General features: G+C 53.1%; 1 protein-coding gene across 1 annotated transcript; it reads left to right on the forward strand.

The window, feature by feature from the left end:
• Positions 1 to 3,535: 3,535 nt before the first annotated feature.
• CRB2 (crumbs family member 2) lies at positions 3,536 to 27,270 on the forward strand. The gene is made up of 13 exons (XM_006834744.1): positions 3,536 to 3,635; positions 12,288 to 12,611; positions 15,449 to 15,644; positions 15,792 to 15,931; positions 16,392 to 16,577; positions 16,762 to 16,875; positions 19,441 to 20,313; positions 20,420 to 20,928; positions 21,603 to 21,768; positions 22,352 to 23,138; positions 24,009 to 24,125; positions 24,711 to 24,837; positions 27,046 to 27,270. The coding sequence occupies exons 1-13, from the start codon at positions 3,536 to 3,538 to the stop codon at positions 27,268 to 27,270; spliced, it is 3,864 nt and encodes a 1,287-aa protein (XP_006834807.1).
• The last annotated feature ends 616 nt before the right edge of the window (positions 27,271 to 27,886 follow it).

Below are 27,886 nucleotides of genomic sequence, written 5' to 3' on the forward strand. Positions count from 1 at the left end.
CCCCCCCCCCCCACACACACAAAAGAATGTAATCATGTCACTAAATTGTACATGTAGTGATTATTGAACTGGTATGTTTTCACTGGTATTCCCAACAACAACATAATAAATAACTTTAGAGGAAAAGAAAAAGTGATGCATGAGATTTGTTATTACGGGGGCATGGAGACACGGTTAAGAAACACTGGGTGGACAGTTCCTGAGATTGTTAGGCTGGGGTGGGTTGTAGTGCTGGTTACTAAAGTCTGGATATGGACATGCTCAGCCACAGAGGCAGGTGTTATGAGAAGGGCAGCTGGCTGGGAGCAGGGTCTGAGGGAACCCCAACATTAGGAGGAAGAAGAACAAGGAGTAGCTAGAGAGGTAGAAGGGAAACCAAGGGAAAATGGGTTGGGAAGCCACAGGCAAGAGCAAATGGATGACAGTGTGAGGGCCTCAGGGAGACCAGGTGAGATGGTGCACCCAGACTTGGCCACTGGGGGCGCAGTGTTACCCGAGCTTGGGAGAGCTGAAGGAACAGGAGCTGCAGTCAGAAATGCAGGAAGAGAGGGAAGAACTAACCCAGTCTCTCTCTCTTCCTGCCCTCCCAGCTCCTACTCTTGCCTTCCATTGGTCCACCTTCTGGGAAGCCAGAGGGAAGGGGGCCCTAGCACAGTGCACAGGGGCCAGCAGGGTGGACAAGGGCAGAGGATGAATGTGTGAAGGGAGTGGGGGATAAGCAGAATAACCAGCACAGTCCTTTGGAGGGAAGATGTAGGACGTTTGGTGGGGGTCATGCTGGAAGAGTCCAGAGGTGTCCCTTCTGGTGATCTGAACAATTACCTCATCACTGTCCCTTGGGGCCCTGGTAGCAGCACCCCAATCACCTCTCACAATCTTCTGAAGTAGATACTATTATCCCCATTTACAGATGGGGAAACTAAGGTTCAGAAAAGTAAAAACAGACAAAGACTTGCCTACGGACACAGTAGAATTAGGATTCAAACCCACAGCTACTAATGTTAAATCTGAAGCTCCCAGCCACTAGGCTTAGCTGCCAAATCAACCTGCAGTCCTGTGAGGTGCTGAGAATCCTGCCCAGGACTGGGTAAACTGAGTCCAGGTGCTTTTGACAAAGCAGGAGGCAGCAAATAAGTCCTGAGTGGAGTGGAGGGACAACCAGAGTCAGAGGTTCTCAGAGTGGAAAGGAAATGGGCCTGAGTTTGAATCCTGCCCTTTCCACTGACCCAGAACAGCTGACTCTCTGAGTCTCACTCCATCCTCTTTCCTGTAAAATGTAGTCAATGTAGTGTTCTTGAGGGGGTTAAATGAGGCTATGGTGGTTCTCTTTCCTCTCTCACACCCATCTCACCATGAGATTGGGGTTCTGGGAGCCAGATGAGAAGGATTTAGGCAAGCAGAATCTCCTCAGGGATCATCCCCTCAGCTGGGCTGATCTACCTTAGCGTCACTTCTCAAGAAATGGAAGAGGTCTGCCTATGTTGAATGTCATGCCTGTCTACTGCCCTGGCCTCCTCTTCCCCCTCACATGGGATTCCCTCTACACAGACTGTTTGATTTCTGTACTAATCCCTCAGGGTCCTCACAACCCAATTCCAGTTTGTCCAGACCTTGTAGGACACTCCCAAGTCTGGTCCTAAGATGCCGCTTGGTGGTTGCAGGAGGGTGGGGTTTAGAAAAGCTCTTGAACCCGGCATTCCACTAACTTCCAGAGCTTACCCTAAAACCACGTGTTTTATGTTTGTGTGTCCAAAGGAAGATGGAGACTGGTAGGAGTCTTGGAGCCCTCCTGTCCTTTCTCAGGACTGCCTGGAACTTTTGGGAGCCTCTGAAAAGTGGGATAAAGTAAACTCGACATGTTAAGTACCTGCTCATCAGCTCATTAAAGCTGCCATTACCCCCATTTTACAGATGAAGAAACTGAGTCCCCAAGAAGGCAGTCACGTATGAAGGCTGGGCTCAAACCTAGATTTCTCTGGCTGTATGGCCTGTGCTTTTTCTACTGGGTTTGCTTCCATGTGAGAGAAGCGGTCTCCTGGAGTCCGTGAGCCGTCAAGACTAAAAATTGATTTGGAACAAAGTAACCAAGGAAACCTATCTTGGAGAGAACAAGGGGCAGGTGAGGATGTCCACTCAAGGCTCTAGTTCTGCTCTGAGCCCCCTGGGACCCAGGTCTGGGCACCTACCTCCCTAATATTGGAGGGGGCCACCTGTGTGAAGCCTACTGCTATGCCCTCCCTACACTTCCAGATTCCCTTGCCCATCTCTCGAGCACCACCAACAGCTCCCTTTATTGATGCAAAACTCTGGCTCACCAGATTATGCCCTCTAGGAGCTCAGGACACATGCCCAGAGCCCAGCACAGGGACTACTGTGGGCTGAGCCATGGCCATGGGATCGGGCCAACCATGGATGCGTTGTCAAGGGTCCCGTGGCTGATCTCAGGGAAGTTCTTTCAACAAGGAAATTCCTCCCACTACCCCGCACTGGAGCTGAGGGCATTGGAAGAATGGGCTGTGGTGTTTTTGCTTTTTAATGCTTTAATGTTTTTTAAGTAGTCTGTATTCCTGAATCTGGGTTCCCCTAAAGAAATCCTCCTTTCCACCCAAACAACACCCCCCTCTCCAATCTACAGGCTGGTCCTGGAGGAAGTAAATATTAGTGCAGCAGAAGACTTAAAGGTTAGACAGCAAGTAGAACTTCCTGACAGGCTCTAAGGAAAGTTTACTAAGAGTTGCTATTCAGTAACATAGGCTGCTTTGGACTGCAGTGAGGTTTCTGGAGTTACAAATAACTGCTAGTTAAAAATGGAGAGTAGGAAGGGGGTGATCGGGACACAGGGTGACAAGGCTGAGATGGGGAACATTGAGAAGGAGCAGGTTGGGATGAAAAGATGAGTGGGCTGGGGGCAAAGTCCAGGTCCCGGGTTCAGGAGGCTACTGGATGCACAGATATGACTTGGGACAGAGGCTTGAGCTGGGACAAGAGATGTGGGGAATCCAACAACACACACACACACACACAAAACAGATATGACTTGGGACAGAGGCTTGAGCTGGGACAAGAGATGTGGGGAATCCAACAGTTGGGGTAACTGAGGACTTGAGAATAGTTTGCATCACTATTATCAAGTGTGAAGAAAATACCAGACAGCACCTCAGAAAAGTCTGGGGCGACTGCCACCTGAGAGGCAGTTGGAGAGCAAGGCTGGGATGGGGCCGACAAGAAACAGACCACACTGAGTGACAAGGTCAGAACGGCAGCGGCCTCTGAGGCCTCAAATTGAGCCCTGGGACTTGAGGATGTGGGCCTGATGTCTAGAGACATGAGGTGGGTCAGACCCCTCCTCTAGAATCGTCCACAAGGTGGAGCTGCCTGGGAGGCCTGGTCAGGGAGTTGGTGGTGGTGGAGCGGGAGGGAGGGGCTGGGCCTCTGTCCACCGCATTAGTGCTGGTTGGAGGGACGGACGAGGGGGGTGCGGAGCCAGCCGGACTGCCCGCCTGTTCCCACAGCAGCGGATCAGAGTGTAACTACCATGGCGCTGGCAAGGCCTGGGACCCGGGACCCTAGGCCCCCTGCCTCTCTCCTGCTGCTGCTACTGCTACTCTGGGCCCCTGCCCTGGCCCTCCTAGACGGTGAGTTGGGGTCAAAACTTTGGGGAGACCAGGAATGTGTGTCCCCCAAGGCAGACACTTCAGGCCTTGACTTCTGGGACTAGGAGTGGGCTGTTCATGTGGGTGCAGGCCTGAGTTGTGGAGTGCAGAGGGGTGACCTGCTGGGGTCCCCTGGAATTCGCGTGGGGTCCTGAGTTCTGGGATTTGGGGGTTGTTGTGTATGGTGCAGTGGGGGTGTGCATGTTGGGAGGTGCTCTATGGAGTTGGAGGTGTGGGCTGTGAATTCTGGTGTGTTGTACATTTACTGTTAAGGGATGTGGGTATCAGGGCTGGAGAGTGTGGGTTCTGAGGTGTGGAATTTGGGGGCTTGTGGGTTGAATACATCTTACCCCAGAGTCTGTTCTAAGTTTTGTGCCGGGTTGTGGGGTACAGGTTGTGAGTATGTTAAGTTGTGAGTCGGATGAGCTGTCTTGAAGTAAGCTGTGAGTTGTATATGAAACATCGTGAATTAACCTGTGGGTGTAAATTATCCAGTGGGTTGAACTGTGTCTTTGCTTTTGACATGGGGGCATAGGGTGGGAGCATCAGATCTTTCTTGGGGGTAGAGAAGTAGGGAGGGAACAGTGGAACTGGGCCTTTGCCAGTACCCCTTGCATTGTGTGCTAGCCTTGCTTGAGCTGGGGGATTGGAGGATACTCTGAGGTCTCGGGGTTGGTCAGGGACTTGGACACATGTGTGTGTCTTCTGATGCCCCCTCCCTGGCATTCCCAGAACAAACCAAGAAAAGGCTCCTGAAATCAGACCACCATTCGCCAAGTGATTTTTTTCTTTTCATTCAAGTGAATTCACATAAAGGGGACTGGAATTCTTCTTGGGGGGTCTGGGGGATGCTTTGTCTTGGTCTCTATAGCTACAGGGGCCAGGCCAGGCCAGGGAAGTCCCCTGCCCCCACTGCCACCAGCTAGAGTAGCCAAGCTGGGCTGGGCTGCCTGGGCTCTCACATGGCGGCAGTAGCCCCCCACCTCCCCACAGTTCTGCAGAATCCTAGTGTGTAGGAGTCCAAGCTCCAAGCCCCTATGTGGGGCCTTCCTCTGACTTGTGAGACCTCCTTACTCCTCTCCAGAGGCTGTGAGGGAGGAAATTGAGGCTCCAGGAGAGATGGGGGTTGATGGACTTGGCTTCCAAGGAGCTGAGAACTGTTCTATGCTCTATGCCCAGGAGGGGCTTGAAATCTGGGTCTGTGGATCTGGTTCTCTGCCCTGCAATGCATGTATGTATATACACACACACACACACACACAGATGCACAGTTGCACAAGCACCACACCCCTGCATAATGGTGTGATGTACACAAAGGCACACACCACCCACATATGCATGCTTGAACTCACACATACCTACATGTGTAAAACTCCAACACACATATATTGACATGTGTATGCTCACGGTAATGTGGACATCTACATGGATCTTGAGACAGAGTAAACACAAATAAATCATTGCTGAAGAAAGGCATGAACACTGTATAGGTACACTCTGGTATATACCCAGCAACAGTACATACACACAATTTCTGCACAGGGACTCCACTCGCTGGGGATTTCTGAAAGCTGGGGTGGGGGCACTGTGGGTATGAGCAGTTCTGGATGCCAGTACCCAAAGGCCTGTCAAGAGGGGAGGGGTCTGGGACAGTGTCTCTTGAAAACCAATTTGCATAGCCGAAGGTGTGGGGGCTTCCAGAGCCTCAGCCTTGCATCCCTCCCAGGCTTTGAGCTGAGCCCCTTTACCTTGGGCCCACTGGTTGCTATGGAGAAGACCAAGCATCTTGGAGTACAATAGGGCAAGTTGGGCCCTCACAGTTAGTCCCCACCCCAAACTCCCTCCCCCTACTCACATACAGGGAGCCTGGCAGACAAAGGGGCAGCAACTCCAGTCTCCTATCCTGGCCCCTCCTCCAGCTAGAGCTGGGTGGGGATCTGTGAGACAGTTTTAGGGAGTACTTAAGAGAGACACTCATTTCGACTGAAGCTCAGGATCCTTCTGAGACCTGGTGGTTGCCACAATTAAAGATTTGTTGATGAGTTGTTGTTAAGTGCCCTTGAATAGAGACCCTGTATAAAGTTTCCAAAGGAGCTCTGGTAGCGTAAAGAATCGGGCTGCTAATTTCACAGTCAGCAGTTTGAAATTACCAGTGGCTCCGTGGGAGAAAGAGGAGGCTTTCTGCTCCTGTACAGATTTACAGCCACGGAAACCCTGTACAGGGTCGCTATGAGTTGGAACCGTGGCATATAACAACAGCAACAACATAGAGTTTCCAAGCAGTGGTTGGTAAGTTTGGACCATTGACCTTGTAGTTAGCAGTCCAGTGCTTATCCTACAGCATCACATAATAACATCAATAACCACTCCATGGCAGACACTGACTGCTACTCAACTAACTTTACGGAACTTCATTCTCTCAACAGTCCTGGAAGGTCAGTTTCCAGACTCCCTGTTCACAGAGACCTAGGGAGGGTCAGTAGCTTGCATAGAGTCACAGCCCACGTCACATTGCATCTGTTTTCTGTGCTCTGTAAGGGAACATATCCAGGTAACTCAGAGGCTGCTATAAGAGTTAGAGTAGAAAACACAGTGGATCTCCAACTCAGATTTTTGCCAGAGATCTTCAGCTGAAGTCCTCTACCAGCTAATAGGAAGTTAGTAAAACAAGGCCCATTCTGGAGGCTGGCCTGGAACCCACCTACTCTGTCTTCCCCTCTTTCTGGAAAATACGGCGAGCATAGTTAGAAAACACCGGTGCCATGAGAGCTAGTGTTGTGACTGTTGTTATAAAAATTATGCCTTTTAATCTCAAGGGCAAACATTTTTGTAAAAATCAATCCAGAATTTCCTGCCTTTTCAGAGTCAATTTAACCCCTTATTTTTGATGAATCTGCGGCAGTGTTTGTAAATTCCTACTATGTTGTACTCTGTTAGTCATCCAAGCCTGATGTAATGCTGTAGGATAAGCACTCAACCACAAAACTGGTTTGAACCCCAAGGTCTGCTGTTCAAACACAGTAGCCGCTACTCGGAAATGCTTTATAGAGTTGTTATGAGTCGGCTTGACTTGACAGCGATTAACAACAACAGGGCTATTACAGGGATATTAGTTGAACAATTCCCTCCCAACCTCACACACCTTATGAGAGCTTCAGTCAGCTTCTTAGGAATTTTCTCTCTTACCTATCAAGACAAAAAAATTCCTCAAACCCACCTTAAGTAAGGCCCTTCTCATCAGTTTTGACTGTTGTGTTGTTAGGTGCCGTCGAGTTGGTTCCAAACCCTGTATTAGGGTTTCTGAGGTTCTCCAAATCTTTATGGGAGCAGATGGTGGGTTTGAAATGCTGACCTTCTGGCTTCTACAGAGCAACCAGCGTTCCTTTCAGTTATGTTGTAAGTGCTTGTAAAGTAAAGAGTTACTAAGCACCAAGTGAGGCCTTAAGCACTCTGGGATTGCTAACAGCTGGGTTCTGGAAAGACAGGGATGATAGTCAGCTATGTTGGAACCTCCGCTCTTGTAAAAACCTTTAGAGGTCTTGCCCTGGTGCCTGGGTGAACACAGTAAGATAATAATACATAGGTGTCAATTTGTTGTTGTTAAGTCCATCAAGTGGGTTCTGACTCATGTTGTTGTTGTTAGGTGCCATCCAGTTGGTACCGACTCACAGTGACTGTATGCTCAACAGAACGAAACACTACCCGGTCCAGGTCTGACTCACAGCAACCCTGTATAGGGTTTCCAGGGAGTGGCTGGTGAGTTTGAATTGCTGACTTTGTGGTTCAAGCAGACGTTGCAGTCCAGTGCATTATCCCAGAGCACCACACGAGGTGTCAATTTAGAGATTGCAAAGTGGGAATTTCACATGCATTAGAAATATGGACCACTCAGAACTCTTGGGACATCTGGTTCTTAGTTGTTTGAAGGTTGATCCTAGGAGAGCGTTCATCAATCTCTCTGAGTTAAAAAACTGAAGTTTTGTAACAACATGCACCTCTTTGGGTTTGAATCAAATATAATAATGTAATAATCACAGATACTTGGATCCACAATCAATGCCCATGAAAGCATCAGTCAGGAAATCAAAAGACATGTTGCATTGGACAAATTGGCTGCAAGAAACCTTTTTAAAGCAAAGATATCACTTTGAGGACTAAGGTGCACCAGCATCTCATATGCTTGTAAACACAGGACAATGAATAAGGAAGACTAAAGAAGAATGGATGCATTTGGATGGTGGTAACGGTGAAGAATATTGAATATTAATGGACTGCTAGAAGAACAAACAAATCTGTCTTGGAAGAAGTACAGCTAGAATACTCCTTAGAAGCATGTACTTTGGACATGTCATCAGGAAGGACCAGCCTTTGGGGAAGGATATCATACTTGGTACATACAGTAGAGGGTCATCAAAACAGAGGAAGACCTTCAATGAGATGATTGACAAAATGGGCTCAAGCATAGCAACAGTTGTGAAGATGATGCAGAACCAGGCAATGTTTTGTTCTGTTGTCCATAGATACGGCTGCTATGAGTTGAAACCACTTGAGGGCACTTAACAAAAGCAATGATCATAGATGCAAGGTGTGTAGTCTAGCCCCCAACACATGGTGAGCACAAAGTAAACGGTTGTTGTTCCATTATTATAATCCATCCATCTGCCCTCCTCAGGGTAGGACTGCAGGTCTAAGGGGAGGGGCCCTGCCCATTAATCCCTCCATTGCCAGGTCGATCAGGCAGCCCAGGAGGTCAGGAGGGATTTGTAAAGATAAGCACAGGCTCCTTGTTGCTCTGGCAACAGGTCCCACCCCCATTCTGGCCCCCTGGGCCAGCCCCTCCTCTCCCTGCTTTCTTCTACACCCTACACTTTTCCCCTTTCCTCCTAGCTGACCTGGGCTAGTCTGATCTCCTCTGCTCACTTCTGCAAGAGCAAGCAACAGAGGTCAGGGGTTCCCACACTTCAGCGTAAGAGGAATCTCCTGGGAAGCATGTTCAATGCAGATTCTCTGGCCTTACCTCTAATGGCTCTAGTCTAGGGTTGACTGTGATCCAGGAGTCTATTCTAAATATGGTCCCAGAGGGTTGCAGAAAATCTGGAGTGGAAACTCTGGGGTCTGGGTTTGGATTCCGCTCCTCAATGGCGATGGGACTCTGAAATCAGTTCATCTCTGAGTTGCACTTTCCTCCAATGTTCAGAAGGATTATTCACACTGTTCACTTCATGAAGTAAATGTGAAGAGTCATTGAGATTACACAAGACAGACATGGAGTCCTGGTGTGGTGCTGTGAGTCTGCAAAGTTGATTTTAACAGCAGAGTCGGCAGTTCAAGACACTCCTCAGAAACCTTATAATACAGGGTCTCTATGGGTCGGGACCAACTCGACAGCACTTCACAACAACACAAGAAAGTTTTACTGCCTGCACAAACAGGCATCTGAACTCTATTGCATACTTCTTCAGATAGGCAGCTCACTCCCCGTGCCTGGGTCTGATTGAGAAATGCTATCCTCCTATGCAGCTGAACCCTGTCTCCTGTGGCTCGGTCATTTAAGGTGACACAGATGGTCTACTCCCACAGTCCTGGGTGGGCAGATGGTGATTAAGCACAACCCTTTCCCCAGGTGCTGTATCCCTAGCCTGGTCCTGTCTCCTGTAAGTGAAGGGAGATGTCTGGGTAAGTGGCAGACACCCAAATTGGGGTGTAGGTCTCTCAGTCCACATAGGTGATACCCTGTTGTGTTTAAATGAGCAGCCAGGGTCCTGGAGAGGGGAGCTATGGTGGCTATTCTCCACAGCTGCTCAAGTGATAGCTGGTTGTTGGGTGGCTCTGGGGTGATGTCAACCATAATATGAGTGATAATGCTGTAGCTGCCCCTCATACACATATCACCTCCATGGCTCCTCATAACAACCCACAAGACACTGTATGAGCAGCCCAGGTCAGTCTGATATCCTCTCCTGAGAGCGTTCCATCTGCTCCCACCCACACCAGATCAGGCTGCTGCCTCACTCTGCTCCCCCCCCCAACACACACCACTCTGAGCTGCTCAGTCCCGGGGGCCAGGGGTGGAGAAAAAAGAGAAACCACCCACAGCCTCTCAGAGGGCCAGATACCCCTTGCCCTCACTCATCTGACTAGGCCCTGGGAGGGGGAGGGGCACTGTGAACTCCAGGGCCCTAGATGACCACCTTGGTCTGACAGTGCTCAGAACACCCCCTCCACTCTTGCCATGTGTCTGGCCCAGGCTGGGCATTGGGGGGCAGTGAGCCCACAGAGCTGTACCTGGTGCTGGGGCCTCGAGAGAGGGACTGACTGGACCATTCTCTAGTTTTTTCCTTGAGTCCATCTGCCTGTATCTCCCTGGCCCACTCTTCCCTATCCTACTTCCGCCTGGCTAGGAAGGGTGGGGGTCAGGTCAATGAACAGTCCTGCCTGGTGGAATGTGGATGACGCCTGAGAGGCTGTGGAACCTTATCTGGGGGTCTTCATCCACAGAGTGGGGGAGGGGTGGGCACAGGGTCTGGTTAGTGTCTGGATGACAACCTCTGTGGGGGTGGGGTACTTCTGGAAGCTTCAGGTGGGGGTGGATGTCTCTGGTTTACAGCCCTGACTCTTCCCATTACCAATGACAACCACCATTAGTGAGTTCTGAAACGTGGGGGCCCTGGAATGCAAATGTGGGGCTTTTCATCCTTGGACTGGCATGCATATGTCAGTATCCCTTTCAGATTTGGAAACAGAGGCTCAGAAACAAGAAATGACTTGCCCAAGGTCTCAAAGCAAGTAATTTCCTGAAATGAGATTTGAACCCAGGGTTCTTTTGCTCCAAAGTCTGAGTTCTTACCCTACCATTACATTGACTGGGCACTTGGGAAGAGAGGGAAGCTGGCTTTCTCAGCTTCTAAACTTGTATCACCTGACAGAGATGCTTCCAGGGATGGAGGAATCACTGAATCAGAAGTCAGGGGTTGAGTCAACCGAACCGGCCTTTATCCTGAGACCTCAGGTATCTGTAAATGAGGCATAAAATAAGGGGCAGGATCCTTACAAGGAATTCCCAGGCCAGCAGGCCAGGGCCAGCAGCAACAGGCAGGGAGGAGACAGTGAGTGGGGCTGAGAGCACATTTGCTGCCTTTGAAGTTCTCCATCCACCCTCCAGAGGTCACCCCCATATCCAGTTTCACTCAGGGATGGAGTTACCAGACCCCCAGCAGGAGAGATGAGGGGCTGGGGGAGGAGCCTCCCCCTTCTTCAGACGTTCAGATGGAATCCCTCTTCCCTGGTCTCCTGGGAGAGAGTGGGCCCTGCAGGAGGAGACCCTAGGATGAGCTCCCTGCCTAACTGGGGTTACAATGACCCCAGACCTTGCAGCCTGTCCTAGCCACTAACTTGTCATGTGATCTCAAGCAAGAGCCTTCACTTTGGTCCTTCAGTGGGTGACTGTCATAGTTGCTGCAGTGATGCAAGGAGAGCATACAGGAGAAATCTCACAGGGCTAGTGAGTATCTGCCCGGAGGCAGGCATCCCTGATCCTATTTCTCTTTGCGATATGCCAGTTGATTCTGACTCATTCCTGACCCCATGTGTGTCAGAGTGGAACTGTGCGCTCCAGTGGCTGCTTTGTTGGCAGCAGTCTGGCAGGCCTTTCTTTGAAGCACCTCTGGGTAGCCTTGAACCTCGAATTTTTGGGTTAGCAACTGCACGTGTTCACTGTTTTCACCACCCAGGTCTCTGTGAGGTTGTTATTGTTAAGTGCTGTCGAGTGAGTTTTGACTTATATTGACCCTGTATAGGGTTTCTGAGGAATAGCTGGTTGGTTTGAATGTTCAAACTTGTGATTCGTAGTCCATTGCTTATCCTACAGTGCTACACCTGGAGTCCCCATGTGATGTGGTGGTGGTGGTGGTTGTTATGTGCCAGGGAGTCGGTTCCGAATCATAGCGACCCTGTACAGGGTTTCCGAGGCTGTAAATCTTTATGGGAGCAGAAAGCCTCATCTTTCTCCCGTGGAACAGCTGGTAGTTTCGAACTGCTGACCTTGCAGTTTGCAGCCCGATTCGTAACCACTACACTACCAGAGTTCCTTGTGGTGGTAGTTATATGCCACCTATTCATAGCGACCCTGCATAGGGTTTCTGAGACTGTAAACCTTTACTGGAGCAGAAAGCTCATCTTCCTCTTACAGAACCACTGGTAGTTTTGAACTGCTGACCTTAAGGTTAGCAGCCAGATTCATGACCGCTATTCCACCACAGCTCCTATACCAGGAGTCTCTCTGTGTTGTTGTTGTTGTTACATGCCGTCAAGTAGATTCTGACCCATAGCGACCCTGTATAGGGTTTCCAAGGAGCAGCTGGTGAGCTTGAACCACAGCCCTTGCAGTTCAAATGGCTTTGCAGTCTAGCACATTAACCCACAGCGCCACACCAGGACTCTGTGTTGTGGACACCCCTAAAACCTTTCCCTATTCTGGGAGTAGATGCATCCAGACACCTTAGTCCACAACTCTGAGTACACACAGACTTATTCTACTTTCCAGCTCTGGGGTCTGTGGATGGGCATGAGAGTAAGAGTGGGGAGGTGTCCTTTTGGCCTGGCCCACACTGACCAGCCGGTGTCCTCTTTCTACAGGAATGCTGCCTTCGGAGACCCCAAGTGCCTGTGCCTCAGACCCATGTGCTCCCGGGACAGAGTGCCAGGCTACAGAGAGTGGTGGCTACACCTGTGGGCCCACAGAGTCCCAGGGCTGTGCCACCCAGCCATGCCACCACGGTGCTCTGTGTGTACCCCAGGGTCCAGATCCCAATGGCTTCCGCTGCTACTGTGTCCCAGGTTTCCAGGGACCACACTGTGAGCTGGACATCAATGAGTGTGCATCCCGGCCCTGCCACCATGGGGCCACCTGCCACAATCTGGCTGACCGCTACGAGTGCCACTGCCCCCTTGGCTATACAGGTAATGGCCCCTGCTGGCCCAGGAGGAGTCTGTCTGCACTGTGAACAACTTCAGTTTTGACTTTGGCATAGTCATACCCAGGCACCCTGACAGCTTTAGGACAGTCACTCTGTTGGTCTGGCTATAGTGTTGATGCTTCCCAGGCTAACCTGGCAGCTCTGGATGGTAATACCCATGTGTAAGCACTGGCCAGGGGGCCCAGTCTAAATATTAATTTGGTTCCTTCTGCAAAGTTCAGCTTGGTGTCAGAGCTGGAGACACCCCCAGACATCTCTGGCAGGACTAGAGTACAAATTGCCTGGTTTGACTTTAATGAAGACAACCCTAGACTCTCCCAGTATTTCTAGCATATATTCCTTTCTGTGTCAAGGTATATTGCAGACACCTTCTGGCTTACCTGATGGTTCTCGAGCATGAACCCTACTATAAGGTTCAGACTGCAGTGTAGACCCTCTCCCTTCTGGGCATCCCACAAAGCTCTAGCATAGAGACATTCATGGTCTTATTTACACCATAATGGAAGCATACCCAAGGGATCCCTGCAGTCTCTGTTGCTGTTGTTGTTGTTATGTGCCATGGAGTCAGTTCCAACTCATAGGGACCCTGTACAGAGTTTCTGAGGCTGTAAATCTTTATGGGAGCAGAAAGCCTCATCTTTCTCTGTGAGATTAGTAGCCCAATTCGTAAGCACTATGCTACCAGAGCTACAGTCTCTAGAGTGGGGTAATGTATATAAAAGTGCTCAGCAAAGTGACTGGTATGAAACCAATGTTCTTCCCTCCTCCAAAGTGTAGCAATGTTCCAGTCTCATCCATACTCCAAGGCATAAACACCCTGGCGCTGCTTCCCTCTAGGCCTGAGGTTAGGAAGGTGGGCTCAGCGAGGACATGGACAGGTCAAGGAGTGAAGCTAGGTCTGGAATAGTCTAGAATCTGCAGTGAAGACATCCCTAAGTTTCCTTCGAACCCAGGATTCAGATAATCCTGCTCTGAGGGTAGAGAGCAGTTTGAGGTCACCCCAGAGCAAGATCAGGGGACTGGGTGCAAGGGAAGAGGGTGCGGTGAAGAGACAGACGTCCGCATGTTGAAGAAAGTGGATTTTGGAAACTGGTTCTAGATCTCTTTCTCATTATTTGAGTGCCTCCCATGCCAGGATGTACAAATGTGTCTGAGTGAGCTTGGTTCATACTTGTCTGTATGTCTCCTAGTACGAAGTATGTTTTGTGTCTCTAAAGCGGTTACTGTGTGTCAGCTAGTATCTGTGGGTGTCTGGGCTTTGTGAATACATTTGTGTAAAATGTCTGTGTGTATGTAACAGGTATGTGCACACCTGGCTGTGTGGCGCTGGGATGTTCTACTTAACTCTTGCTGGGTTAGCTGTGGATTGGAATGGGGGCAGCATCTGCTGTGACTCACTTCTTTTCTCCTCCTTCTGTTCTGAGTCTGGCGGGGGAGTTTGGGATTCCAGGCAGTCTGGGCCTGGCTCCCCCTGGCACGGATGGACAGTAGGAGTGAGACAGGGGTGGGAGGAGTGTGGGGTCACAGGAGGGAGGGGCCATGTTCTGTGCTCACTGAGCTGGGAAGAGGGGTATGTTCCAGCTGGAGCCAGCTGGGTCCCTGACCCCCTGACTAAACCCACTTAGGAGGGGGTAGGGCCTTGGTCCACTAGAGTCCACATTGACTGACACATGAGCTCCAGGATGAACTCAGATGGTCCAACTCCATTCAAGCCTGGACGAGTGCTCAACTGCTCCATTTTGCCTAGGACTTCTTTAGACTGCTGTGAACTTCCAGGTCAGCAGTTTCAATCCACCAGTTGCTCCTTGAGAGAAAGATGAGCCTTTCTGTTCCCATAAAGTTTTACAGCCTTGGAAAAAACAAAACAAAACAAAAAAAACCTATACAGAATTGCTCTGAGTCGGAACTGATTTGACGCCACACAACGTCACACAAGACTGTTTTAAAACCAAGTCAGTGCAGGCAAAACCAGGACAAGTTGGTCACTGTACTTCAGCATCTCCTTCCCAGAGGATATCCTTCCTGGGATACTTCCCTACACCCTCCTCAAAGCTACCAGGTGACCCATCTAAAATGTTGGTAGGACCACCTCACTCAGCTGCTTTATGATGAGACCAAATTCTGGTACCTGGCTCCCAGGACCCCAAGACCTTCTCACCCCTGCTTTACTTCCTTCACGCCGAGCTTGGCCCTCATATCCTGATCCATGCTGCAACCTCTCTCTGAATCTTAACTGTTTCTTACAGTTCCCAATCCAAACCTAGAAAACCCTTCTCATCCTTCAAAGGGCTCTTCTTCCAAGAAGTCCCCTCTGAATCGGAGAGTTCTTCAGGACTGACTGTGACTTTTGCTTTCAGAAGATCCTGTACTTTCCCTTGTGGAGCTTATCAAAATGAAAACTAAGTCCTCATTTATGTATTTATGACCTGGGCTAGACAATTATGAAGGAGCCTGGCTGGCACTATGGTTAAATGATCAGGAGATCGAACCCACTCCATGAGAGAAAGATGTGGCAGTCCACTTTAGTAAAGAAGTACAGCCTTGAAATCCTAAGGGGGCATTTCTACTTTATCCTGTAGTGTCACTGTGAGTCACACTGGATGACAAAGGTTGTTTTTGGTTTAAGACTGTTGTGAACTCCATGTGGTCAGTGATCATCGTCTTGTAACTGTCACTGTATGAAACATCTGTTTTGAATGAATGAACTAACGTCTGTCTCTGAATACTCACGTTTTGCTCTTTGTAACTATCTGGATCCAGTTTAGGATCTGCCAGCCCTCTGACTGCTCATCTTTGTCTGTGTTTCCGGCTCCTGTCCAGGCGTGACCTGTGAGTCTGAGGTGGACGAGTGCGCCTCTGCGCCCTGCCTGCATGGAGGCTCATGCCTGGACGGTGTGGGATCCTACCGCTGCGTGTGTGCCCCGGGCTTCGGGGGCTCCAGCTGCCAGCTGAACCTGGATGAGTGTCAGAGCCAGCCGTGCGTGCACGGGGGCGTGTGCCACGACCTGGTCAACGGGTGAGCGAGCAGGGACTTGGGGTTTGGAGCCCTCAAGTGGAGAGGCGGGACCATGGAGTGGTGGCGCCAGGGACCGAGGCTGAAGGTCGGATGATTTGGAAGGAATGGTCGGGCTTGCTCTCAGCCGGCTGCGCGGCTTCTTGGCAGGTACCGATGTGACTGCACGGACACTGGCTATGAGGGTGCGCGTTGCGAAGAGGAGGTGCTCGAGTGCGCTTCCGCGCCCTGTGAGCACAACGCATCCTGCCTTGAAGGTCTCGGGAGCTTCCGCTGTCTCTGCTGGCCTGGTGAGTGCGCGCGCAGCTTAAGCACGCCACTCAACTAACAAGCGCGCGCTCAGACCGGTGCACTGCTTGGGTCCGCGGCACAGGTGTACGTCTGTGCGCATGTCTGAATGTAGTCTGTGCCCGCAGTAGACTGAGAGGCTTGGGTGACTGAAACTTTCCGAGCTTAACTTCCTGATATGCATAATCGGGCTAATCATAGCACCTACTCCTAGGGTTGTTGTGAAGAGAGTAAATGTGGTCAAGACTTAAGCATGTGCACGGGCCTGGCACGTTCAGAAAACACAGCAATAATAATAATAATAGTCACATGATGAGGATGCCAGTGAGGGCTGCCATGGTCATTTCTACCCTTCCGCCCACTCATGCGTCTCACTCTTACTGTTGGGGTCTTGTTCTTAGCTGGTACGGCCTTGGGCTGGCCTGGTGGCAGTAATTTGTTGCCCGCATGTGCGCTCCCCAGGCTACAGCGGCGAGCGGTGCGAGGTGGATGAGGACGAGTGTGCATCGAGCCCCTGCCAGCATGGAGGCCAGTGTCTGCAGCGCTCCGATCCGACCCTCTACGGGGGAGCCCAGGCCGCCTTCCCAGGAGCCTTCAGCTTTCGTCATGCCGCTGGCTTCCAGTGTCGTTGCCTGCCGGGCTTTGAGGGTGAGCCTCCCTCACGGGGGTAGGTCCACCAGTATTCAGACACTCGAGGAGGATCCCGGGATCAAGCAGAGGTATCTTCGGGTCGGGTCCGAGTCAGCTCCTTTCTAGCTCTCAACTGGGCCCTTCCAGCTCAGGTCAGGCTCTGAGGGAATAGAGGGAAGTCACACAGTGGGACCTCTTGCAGGGGACGACTGCAGCGTGGATGTGGATGAGTGTGCCTCCCAGCCGTGCATCTACGGAGGCCGCTGCCAGGACCTGCCCAATGGCTTCCAGTGCCACTGCCCCGATGGCTACACAGGTGCCTGGGCTTGAGGATGGGGGTGGGGAGTGGGGCTGAAGCTGGACTGATGTGAAGATTCTCTCCCCTCCAGCTGATATGTGGAGGCTGCATTGATGGGGGGTAGGCAGATCAGGGAAGGGATACAGAGGCTCAAGTGACAGCTAAGAAAGGCTGAGCTGGCACCCAGAATTTGGAAGTGGGAAAGGAGGGGACTGACAGGTTTGAGAAATAAGGGTCACTCCAGGTCCTGGGGTTGTTCCACATATGAGAGGGAGGTGTCTGCCTTGAGTGGCTGTTGTGGGTATACAACGTGCTCAGCTATGTTTATGCTGAATCTGAGTGTCTGTGGAGCAGCCAAGGATAGGAGCCAGGGTGGTCTGGGGTCTGGGGCCCAGAGGAGGGGCCTGGGTTGGAGCCAGAAACTGGGGGTGTGGAGAGTGTACTCCTGGCAGCTGGGGCGGGGGGGCGGTGCACAGGATGAAGTTGTGTGATAGACTGTGTGGAGAGAAGGCAAGGAAAACCCTAGACACCTGGCATACAAGAGTTGGGCCCAGGCCAAAGGGGCTAGTTGCAGGCAGGACAGAAGAAACGGGATGGGGAATGGAGAGCTAGGGCTAGTGTTTGTAGAAAGGTGTGATTGGCCTTTGGGGAGCAGGGACTCATTGGGTGGGGGAACTAAGGGTGCAGAAAGGCCCTCCCTGTCTTGTGTACAGACAGACACACAGGCACCCTTCCGCAGGACACTGGGGAACCCAAAGGGCCTACATAACATTCACCGAGTATCTCTGGCCCCTCTGGAATGCCCGTGACACCTCCTCCACATTGCCACATTCCTGCTCAGGCACATAGCCTCCTCTCCTGGCCGGTTTCCTGGGCACAGGGGAAGCCACGCTCCCTTTCATCCTTACCTGCCCAGAAGAGGCTGGAGCTCAACCTCCTCTCCTACCGTGGGGGTCCAGCACATGGCGATAGGTGGTGTGATTTCACCCCTCGGGCCTTGAAAGCCCATCCTTCAGGACTCCATCCTTGGGAGCAGTGGCCACGTAGCATCCCAGCACACAGTGGACCTACCACAGCATGCCCTTCCTGGAAAAGACCCTCAATGCATTTCCTTATTTCCTCCTTGACACAGCCCATGAAGTGGGGCTTTAAAGTCCCCATCTTACAGATGAGGTGATAGAGGTTTAGAGAGGGGCTGTCATCCCCACAAGTTCACCAACTCCTCCTCAAGCTAAGTTCAGTTGATGGGTGACAGGGAGGACAGACAGATATCAGGGTCAGGGGCTGGGAGGGTGACTCCAGCTATAGGGCTGGGCTCCTTGCCACTGTCCACACCTCCTCCCTCTGGGCCGTGCTGAGCGTGGGGGCAGTCAGTGCCTGGCATTCCTGAGCTGGGTCTGAAGGAAGTAGTCAGACCAGGCAGGGAGCTCTGCTCCCCAGCCTCGGCACCCACCCACCACTCTTGGCTCATCTGTGGGAAACGCAATGGGACTGCAGGTTCTGTGGACCTTCCTGGAGGGCCTATGGCTCTTGGCAGGTATGGAGACCTAGGGCCTGCAGCAGAGGAGCTTAGGGGTGCTGCTGGTTGGGTCCCTAATGAATGCTGTGGTATGTAGGGGCTGACTGGGGACTGGTTTCAAATCCTGGTGGCTTCTCTGGGCCTGGGTTTTTTGGATATAGGTACAGGGCTGACCTGGGTTGCTTCCTGGAGGCTCTGGTTGACACCTAAACTGGGGCCAGAACACCTGGCATGGGAGCTCCTGGAGGAAAGAATCAGATAGCCTCTTCATGGCTGGTACAGGGGACCCCAGAGCAGAGGGCTGGCTGAAGGAAGGCTACTTGGAGTGCCCCTGAAGTATACACCCACCTAGTACTTGCTTCTCTGTGTCGTCATTCCACAGACATGGCACCAAAGACACATTCAGTCCCCTGCAGGACATGCCAGTAAACAGAATCTTTTAAAGCAACATTTTAGAGAGCTATGGCTAGGGTGGGCAGGGGGCTGGAGTGACCCAGTGGGGTGGGGTGGGAGCCAGGAGAAGTCTCCCAGGGGAAGAACCTTTGGAGTTTGGCTTTGTGGGATGAGTTTGGCTTTGTGGGATGAATAGCAGTTTGAGAGAAAGAACAAGGGAGGTTGAGGCAGGAGCAAAGTCCTAGAGACAGGACTTTCCAGGAAGCTCGGTTCAAGGTTCATAGGGAGTTAGAGTTAAGCCTATGAGGGGTCTCAAATACCAGGGTGAGTGCTTGGACTTTTGCAGCAAAGGAACCTGGGCAGGTGATGGTTAAGATAGAGATAGATCCCTTGCTGCTGGCAGAGATGGTTGGGAGGAGTGCTGGTGAGGGAGGAAACATGGGTTGGGGAGAAGGTGGGGCTGGAGGGAGTTTAAGACATTTAATCTGCAGGGCATGAAGACTGGTCAGATATGGTAGCTGGAGAGGGCATCTTGGATTCTCATCTCTGGGCACTTCAGGGTACCATGAAAAATCCTTTGGGATGGGTTTGGTGCTGAGTCCTTGTCCTAGGAGGCATGAAAGCTGTGGGTCCAGACTGGGTGCTAAGCCTCAGTCTCATCTCTCCCAAAGGCCTGACATGTCAGGAGGATGTGGATGAATGCCTGTCGGAGCCTTGCCTCCATGGTGGGACCTGTGATGACACCGTGGCGGGCTACATCTGCTGGTGCTCAGAGGCCTGGGGTGGGCGTGACTGTTCTGTGCAGCTCACCGGCTGCCAGGGCCACACCTGCCCACTGACTGCTACTTGCATCCCCATCTTCGAATCTGGGATCCATAGTTATGCCTGTCACTGCCCACCAGGTACCCATGGTCCTTTCTGTGGTCAGAATACCACCTTCTCCTTGGTAGCTGGGAGCCCTGTGGTGGCATCAGTGCCAGCTGGCAGCCCCATGGGTCTGGCACTGCGGTTTCGTACCACATTGTCTACTGCTGCCTTGGCCACTCGAACTGACACCCAGGACAGCTTGGAGCTGGCACTGTTGGGGAACACACTTCAGGCTACACTCAGGAGTCACGGTGTCACTGTGCTCATCCTGAGGCTGCCAGACCTGGCCCTAAATGACGGCCACTGGCACCGGGTGGAAGTGGCACTCCACCTTAGGACCCTGGAGCTACGGCTCTGGCATGAAGGTTGCCCTGCTCGACTCTGCATGGCCTCTGGTCCTGTGGCCCTGACGCCAGTGTCTTCAGTGGTCCCATCGCCTGCTGGGGTCTGCTCCGCTCAGCTGGGTGGTGTGGCTTTTGCGGGCTGCCTCCAGGATGTGCGGGTGGATGGGCGCCTCCTGCTGCCTGAAGAGCTTGGTGAGAGTGTCCTCCTGGGCTGCAAGCGCCATGAACAGTGCCAGCCTCTGCCTTGCGCCCACGGAGGGACGTGTGTGGACCTATGGACTGAATTCCATTGTGACTGCCCCCGGCCTTACAGTGGCCCCAAGTGCAATGATGGTAAGGGGGGAAGGGGGAAGGGGCTTCTGAAGTCTGGGCCCCAGAGCACAGGCCACACTTTGCCCCATCCCACAGACCTCACGCCCAATCCCTTCTCTCCTTGCAGAGGTTCCTGCCGCTACCTTTGGCTTGGGAGGCACCATGAGTTCTGCCTCCTTCCTGCTCCATGAGTCACCAGGTCCCAACCTCACAATCTCCTTCCTTCTCCGCACTCGGGAACCTGCTGGCTTGCTGCTCCAGTTTGCCAATGATTCAGCAGTAGGCCTGACCGTGTTCCTGAGTGGGGGCCAGATTCGGGCTGAGGCACTGGGCAGTCCCGTCCTGGCACTGCCAGGGCGCTGGGATGACGGGGTCCGCCACCTGGTGACGCTCAGCGTTGGGTCTGACCGGCTGCAGGGCCTGGGGCAGCAGGTGCATGTGGGTGGCAGGCTCCTCCCTGCAGAGACCCAGCCCTGGGGTGGACCCTTCCGAGGCTGCCTCCAGGACCTGCAACTTAACAACTTCCACCTTCCCTTCTTCCCACTGTCAGTGGGAAATTCAAGCGACCCCAACAATGTGGGCAGCAGGCAGATGTGGAACCTCACTTTAGGCTGTGTCTCAGAAGACGTGTGCAGTGTGAGTACCCAGGGGTGGAATGGGTTAGAATGCCCTTTTCCTGGTAAGGAAACTGAGGTTGAAGAGGTCAGATAACCTCCTTTAGACAGTGACAAATCATCATTTACATTGACTTCCTCTCCTGCCAGCTGTCCTCACTCCCTGCTGGTCCCCATAACCCAGTGATGGTGTGGGTTAATGTGCTGGACTCCACAGTCAATTTGAACTGCAAGATCGGTGGTCCAAGTTTACTAGCTGCTCCTTGGAAACTCCACACAGGTTCACTAAGAGTTGGAGCCCACTTGATGGCACTTAACAACAAGAAGTCTTGATTGAGACACACTCTGAACCAGGCAGATGACTGCTTGAATATCTTCAGGGACTGCTAGGGGAACAGGATTACCTGTGGGAAAGTGAACAGGATCAGGGATTTGAGTACTCTGTGTGTGAACTTTGCTACCTCTATTTCCTGGCTGGGTGACTCAGGCAAGTGGCTTTCCCTGTCTGAATCTCAGTTTCCTCATCTGTAAAATAGGGATGATAGCAACTTCCTCCCTGCTTCTTTGTAAAGAAGTGATGTCTGTAGCAGATGTTCAAAGCAGGTGCTCAGTGAAGAATCACTGCCACGACAGTAGTTATAGTAGAGCAATGCCAACTGTAGGGCTAAACTGACCTTTGCCTTGCTTCTCCTGCAGTCTAACCCCTGCCTCAATGGTGGGACATGCCTTGTCACCTGGAATGACTTCCATTGCACCTGCCTTGCCAACTTCACAGGACCCACATGTGCCCAGCAGTTGTGGTGTCCTGGGCAGCCCTGCCTCCCACCTGCCACGTGTCAGGAGGTCCCTGATGGCTTTGTCTGTGAGTGTGGGCTCTGGGCACCAAAGCAGAGTTAGATCCTGTGCCTTTGGTTGGGGATCATGGACTACAGGATGATGTGCTGGAATGCCAGCAGTCCCTGTCCAGTGTGGCTGGACCACTGCATCCAGAGCAACAGCAGTATTTGCAAAAGCTCCAAGGTCTAGAAGCACACTCGAAACAGAAGCACAGGGAGAAATTTTAAGCAGTTCTGCATTTTAAGAATGCATCTACTCTCAGTGAGCCATGTGACGAAATGGGGATGTTTCAGGGAGGAGAGTAGGGACAGATTCTGCAGTGGTTCTTATTGTGACCAACTGGCCTGTGACCTGGAGGGAGGGCAGACATCTGGACTCCCCAGCACTGGTCTAGAGCAGGTTCTCTGGAAGTGGGCAATGCATGAAAGGGTGGACGCAAGCTGGTGGGGCGGCTGCAACTCCGGAATTGGATGCCCGACACATACCAGAGATGGACCTGGGTAATAAGGGTGGCAGGTGGTGTCAGCTATGCGCTTGGGTGAGCATCTCAGGCGAGGACATGGCTTCACCTCCAGAAGACCCCAACCACACGCCCTTTCTCTCTGTAGGTGTGTCTGAGGCCACGTTCCTTGAGGGCCCCTCAGTCGAGTTCAGTGGACACAACGTGTCGGCAGGGCGCAGTTTTGGGAGCCTCTCACTGGCCTTCCGTACTCGCGACCAGGAGGCCAGGCTGCTGAGTGCTGCCACGGGACCCCAGGCCGCAGTCTGGCTGGCCTTGCACAATGGCTCACTAGCAGCTGGCATCCGCAGCGGCCACGGCCTGCCAGGCGCCGTGCTGTCCGCGCCTGGACCGCGCGTGGCCGATGGCACCTGGCACCGCGTGAGCCTGGCCATGGAGAGCCCTAAGGCTGCCGCGTCGCGCTGGCTGCTGCGGCTGGACGATGCAGCTACGCCCGAGGCGCTACGAGGACTGGCTGGAGACCTGGACTTCCTGCGCGGCCCGGGCGCTGTGCGCGTCTTGCTGGCGGAGAACTTCACGGGCTGTCTGGGCCGTGTGGTGCTCGGCGACCTCCCGCTACCCCTGGCGCATCCGAGACCTGGCGCAGCACCAGGTCCTGGAGAGCGCTTTGAGGCTTGGCCTGGGTCGCCAGACCCGCGCCTTGGCTGCCACGGCGCGCCCGTGTGCGCCCCCACGCCCTGCCTGCACGGCGGCGCTTGCCGCGACCTCTTCGACACCTTCGCCTGCTCCTGCGGCCCTGGCTGGGAGGGCCCACGCTGCGAGACCCGTGCTGACCCCTGTCGCTCAGCACCCTGTGCCCGCGGCCGCTGTCATGCACTCCCCGACGGTCGCTTCGAGTGCCGCTGCCCTCCCGGCTTCGTGGGCCCACGCTGTAGGTACGAGCCCAGGCAGGGTTAAGGGGACTTCTTCCCAAGGGTAGGGTTGGGGTGCCACGAGGTGGAGTCTGGGAGGGAAGGGCACCTGGGGCCATGCTGGGGCTGGGAAGGCTTAGGGGAGCCAGCCGAACTGCAGACTCGCTGGTTCTGTGGGCCTGTCGCTTCCCTTCGCTGACCCTCAGTGCCCTTATCTGAAATGGGGACAGTTGTGAAACCTAGACCCCTAGAGTTGTCAGGTAAAACACAGGATGCCCAGTTAAATGTGAATATCGAATAACCAGTGCTGTTGTGGTGGTGGTGGTGGTGGGGGCTCAGGGGGGCGCACAACTAGTATCGGAGGAAAACCCTGAGGCTTTCCTGCAGAGCCACAGCACTGATGTTCATCCCGGAACAGGAGTGACATGGGCGGATGCCCCGACCTGGTCACGTCTGTATAAGGCTCTGCTGGACAGAGGATGTTGCTCTCCAACTCTCCTCTCTTTGGGCTCACAACTTATAGTTATCTGACAGCCTAGGGTGACTTCCAACCCTTTCCCAGGCCACCTCTCCCTGCTGCCCTCCCTTCCCACTCCCCCCCCACCCCATGGCAGGTCCAAGTTTTATGCTTTCACCAGCTTCTCACAGGACTCTGAGGATGGAAAATTCCACACCCCTGTCTAGACACTGTACCTGTTGTGGGTGGGGTGGAGCCCCAGGGGAGCTACTGTGTCCCATCCCTTCCATCCTCAGACACAGAGTTGATGACTGATATTAAGGTCTACAGGAGGAGGGCTCCAAATTCCACTGATGAGACCCCCTGAGGCTTGGTTACTTGAGGTCACAGTGGAGTGCTAGTGGAATCTGAGTCCAGCCCCTGTGCTTCCTCCGCAGGTTGACCATCCTGCCAGAAGAATGTGGCCTGAACTTTACCTGCCTTAATGGTGGACGGTGTCAAGTGGGGCCCTGGGGCACCAATTGCAGCTGCCAGGAGGGCTTTGCTGGCCAGAGGTGGGTCTAGGAGTAAGGGTGCTGGGAGGTGGGCTGGTGAGTATGACAGACTGGACAGGGCTGAACCCTGCGTCTGTCCAACCAGAGCAGGGGGAGTGGGCTGTGGTTGGACCCTTGGGCTCCCTACTGTCATCCCTCTCTGTTCTCACAGGGCCAGACAGTTTACCCACATGAGCGATTTCCCTCTGGGCCTTCAAGACCATCCTTTGTTATGAGGATGAATCCTGGGAAGTCATTCCCCAGTGGGGTCCATAAAGTCCCAGTCTCCCTACATTAGGACCACCTGGGGAAACAGTACTGTCTGAGCCCACACCAGACAGAATCCATGGGAATCTGTTTTTTACTGAGGGTCCCTGTGGTCTGATGAAGAGAGTTATTCTCATTCAAGATACATTCAAGATACTGGAGAGGGGTTGGGGTGGTGGGTGATGTTGATCACATTCTGCTTTGGTCACCTGGCAGGCCCAGCCGGGCAGAGACAGTGCATGGAAACAGGAGGACTGGAGAGCTGGATCAGCTACTGACAGCAGGCAGCTGTGTGGGGAGCAGTTGTCTCAGTTCCACCCCTATCTCCTCCCTCCCCAGGTGTCAGATCCCCACCCTTCCCTGTGAAGCCAACCCCTGTTTGAATGGGGGCACCTGCCGGGCAGCTGGTGGGGACTATGAATGTATCTGCAGTGCCACCTTCTCCGGCCAGTTTTGTGAAGTGGTGGTGAGTGATGTCCGAGGGGGTATGGGTGGGGGTCCCATTCTTGGAATAGAGCCATGATGTTGGGGGGAAGGGGTATGTACAACCTGAGGCTATTCCTAAATTAACCTTGTTATGGGTGGGGAGTAGCAGGAAGAGGAGACTCAGGTTCCTTTCATGGCCTCCCCCCCACATGTATAATCTCTAGAGAGATTTCCAGTGCTTCCTACCCCTGCAGCCCTCATCAGGGCATTAGGTTCCTGAAGGGCTTCCCTACTGTGCCCACGGGCATGGGGAGGGGTGGTGGGAACTGGTGGGCTCTGCCAAATCCAATCTGGGATCAGGATTTAGGACCCACGGAATCCTGGAGTGTTAGGATTTAGGTTGGTGAGTCTGGGAGCCCATCATCTCCAGGGGTTTTTGAGCCAGGAGTCTGGTGTAGGAAGTTTCAGGGAGCCCAGGATTCTGAGCCAGGGCAGGCTTGGCTGTGTGAAGGCAGTCCCTGTCCCAGGGAGGCTTAGCTACAGAGGGGTCAAGGTGGTTGGAGCCAGCAGGCGCTTGAACCTCTTTCATGCCACCTCCAAGTGACCAGCAGACCTGGCAGGCCTAGTGGGCATTGAGCCTGCAGTGGGTGTTGGTGGAGGAGGGGCATCAGGAAGGGAAGCCTAGGTTGGAGCCTTGATCTCTACAGGCTGTTGGCAGCCCAGGTCATAAACTGGTAATCTATGGTGCTTCTGGGGAATGTTCCTTTCAAGTTGAACTTTTACAGCCTCTGGCTCCCCCAGCCACTCTCCTCAGGGACAAAGAGGAAATGGCTTTGCAGTTCCCCAGAAGCACCTGGGGTAGAAGCAGATAAGGACTTAGTTGAGGCTGGGGCAAACTTTTCTTTATAGTCTTGGGACCCCCTACCTTGAGGGTGGCAGCTGGAGCTTGGGGCCTAGGTTATGAGGTGGGGTATTATGGGGAGTGGGTAGACCTGAGGAGCTCACACCTCTGAGACAAGGCCAGTGAGTCTGAGACCCTGTGATTTAGAACAATCCTGGAGTTCTGTGACCCTTGGGATGTCAGAATACCAGGCCTGTAGCACCTTTGATAAGGAGCTCTGGTGGCCTAAAATGCACTTGGTGGCTCAGGAACGAAATTGGCCACTCCTTAGGAGAAAGACCTGGCTTTTGTAAAGATTACAGCCAAGAGAAAGGAGCTCTGATAGTGTATTGGATATGAATTGGGCTGCTAACCTCAAGGTCAGCAATTTGAAACTACCAGCAGTTCTGTGGGAGAAAGATGAGGCTTTCTGCTCCCGTAAAGATGTATAGCTTTGGAAACCCTATACAGCGTCGCTGTGCATCGGAACCGACTTCACAGCACACCACCACTACCACCATCACAGCCAAGAGAACCGTAGGGGGGGGGGCAGTTCTATTGTTACATAGAGTTGATGTTAGTCAAAATCTAATCCATGGCATCTATCAACAACAGTACCTTTGATGGGGCATCCTGGGTAGCTATGACTGGACATGGGGAAGGAGGATGGGGAGGTTTGCTCAAAAGCCTGATCTGAGTCTCCCAGGACTAGCCCTGTTGATGGTTGATGGGCTGGGATTGTGTTGGAGCAGACCCCTTGAGAGGTGGGCCCTGGTGGATTCTGGCCTGCCCTGGCCTCCAACTGCTACTTATAATGCCCCTTCCTCCTAGGGGTTAAGCAGATCACCTGATGCATGGGGAGGAGCGCTGAAGGCCTTTGCTCTCAGATTGGATGAGTTCATTTGGTTTGAGGCTGTAGGGTGATGGGTTCTAGTCAAGATGTGCCCCCTCAGTAGTTATGTGTCTAGGGCAATGTGGGCAAAGCTGGTTTCCTCACCTCCTGTCTGAGGTCAGTGCCTTCTCTGCAGGCACTGCTCTGGGCACTGTGGGATACATCTGTGAACAAAGGGAAAGAAACGGGCCCCATGGAGCTCACTTTCAGTTTCTCAGCTGCTGTGAGGTGAATCCCATTAGCTGTGTGCACAGAAAGTCTGTTTGGAGGCAGAACCCTTGGCAGTGCTCTGACAGGTGCCCCCCCACCCCCAGCACCTGCTTGCATACCCCTGGAACCAGGTCTCTCACTACCTCCCAGGGCAGCTTGCTCCCAGCTCTGAGAAAGTCCTTATGCATCTATTTCCTCTCTCCTCTGAAGGTCTGGGGGTTCCCCTCCCCAGACGCTCTCAGGCCTCACCCTTGTGTCTCTTGCAGAAGGGCAGGCCCGTGCTGCAGTCGTTCCCGTTGCTGGAAGTCGCAGTGCCTGCCGCCTGTGCTTGTCTCCTTCTCCTCCTCCTGGGCCTCCTCTCAGGGATCCTGGCAGCCAGAAAGCGTCGCCAGTCAGAGGGCACCTACAGCCCGAGCCAGCAGGAGGTGGCTGGGGCTCGGCTGGAGATGGACAGTGTCCTCAAAGTGCCACCAGAGGAGAGACTCATCTAGGTCTGGCTTGGCTGCAGCTCCAGCGGTCATGGGCTCCTCAGCTGGGGATTTCTACCTGGAGGCCCAAGGAGCCTGTGGGGGATGTGGGTCGCCCCCTCTGGGTCTCAGGGAGCTGCTGCAGGTTCAAGATACCAGCTGGGGAGGGGTTCACTTGGCTGGCCCCATTTAGACAGAGGAAACAAATGGAGAGCAACTCAGGGAAGCACAGGGGCATCTCCATCTGACCCTCTGAGTTCCGCTTTGGCAGGTGTATGACTGTGTATGGGACGGGCACACATGGGTCTGCACTTGTATGTTAAGGAGTATGTGTGAGCCTAGGATGGGCGTCTGGGGTGGTGCTGTGTGTCTGTGAACATGTTGGTCTGTGTGCACGCTCTGGACAGTTCTTTGGGGCGTATCCACGTCTCTCATGCATGTGTGCACATGTGTGAGTTCCTGACTGTAGAGTGCTGTAGGCAATCCCATGGAGGATTGTACTTGGGGACAACCTGTACAGCTGCCCCTGGCAGGGGCAATTCAAGGATGGCCATCTCCAGGCAGCCAGACCAGGGCGTGGCTAGCCGAGAAAGCTCCAACTCCACATCATCACCCACCTCCAGAGACTGCTGGCCTTGGA

This window comes from Chrysochloris asiatica, unplaced genomic scaffold, assembly GCF_000296735.1.
Source record: "Chrysochloris asiatica unplaced genomic scaffold, ChrAsi1.0 scaffold00014, whole genome shotgun sequence".
Classification (NCBI taxonomy): Eukaryota; Metazoa; Chordata; class Mammalia; order Afrosoricida; family Chrysochloridae; genus Chrysochloris; species Chrysochloris asiatica.

Excerpts from the sequence above, each read along its gene's own strand:
- CRB2 (XM_006834744.1), top strand. The coding sequence starts at position 3,536 with ATGGCGCTGGCAAGGCCTGGGACCCGGGACCCTAGGCCCCCTGCCTCT. Across the intron at positions 20,929-21,602 it reads TCTCAGAAGACGTGTGCAGT|TCTAACCCCTGCCTCAATGG; the intron begins GTGAGTACCCAG and ends CTTCTCCTGCAG. Across the intron at positions 23,139-24,008 it reads TTCGTGGGCCCACGCTGTAG|GTTGACCATCCTGCCAGAAG; the intron begins GTACGAGCCCAG and ends CTTCCTCCGCAG.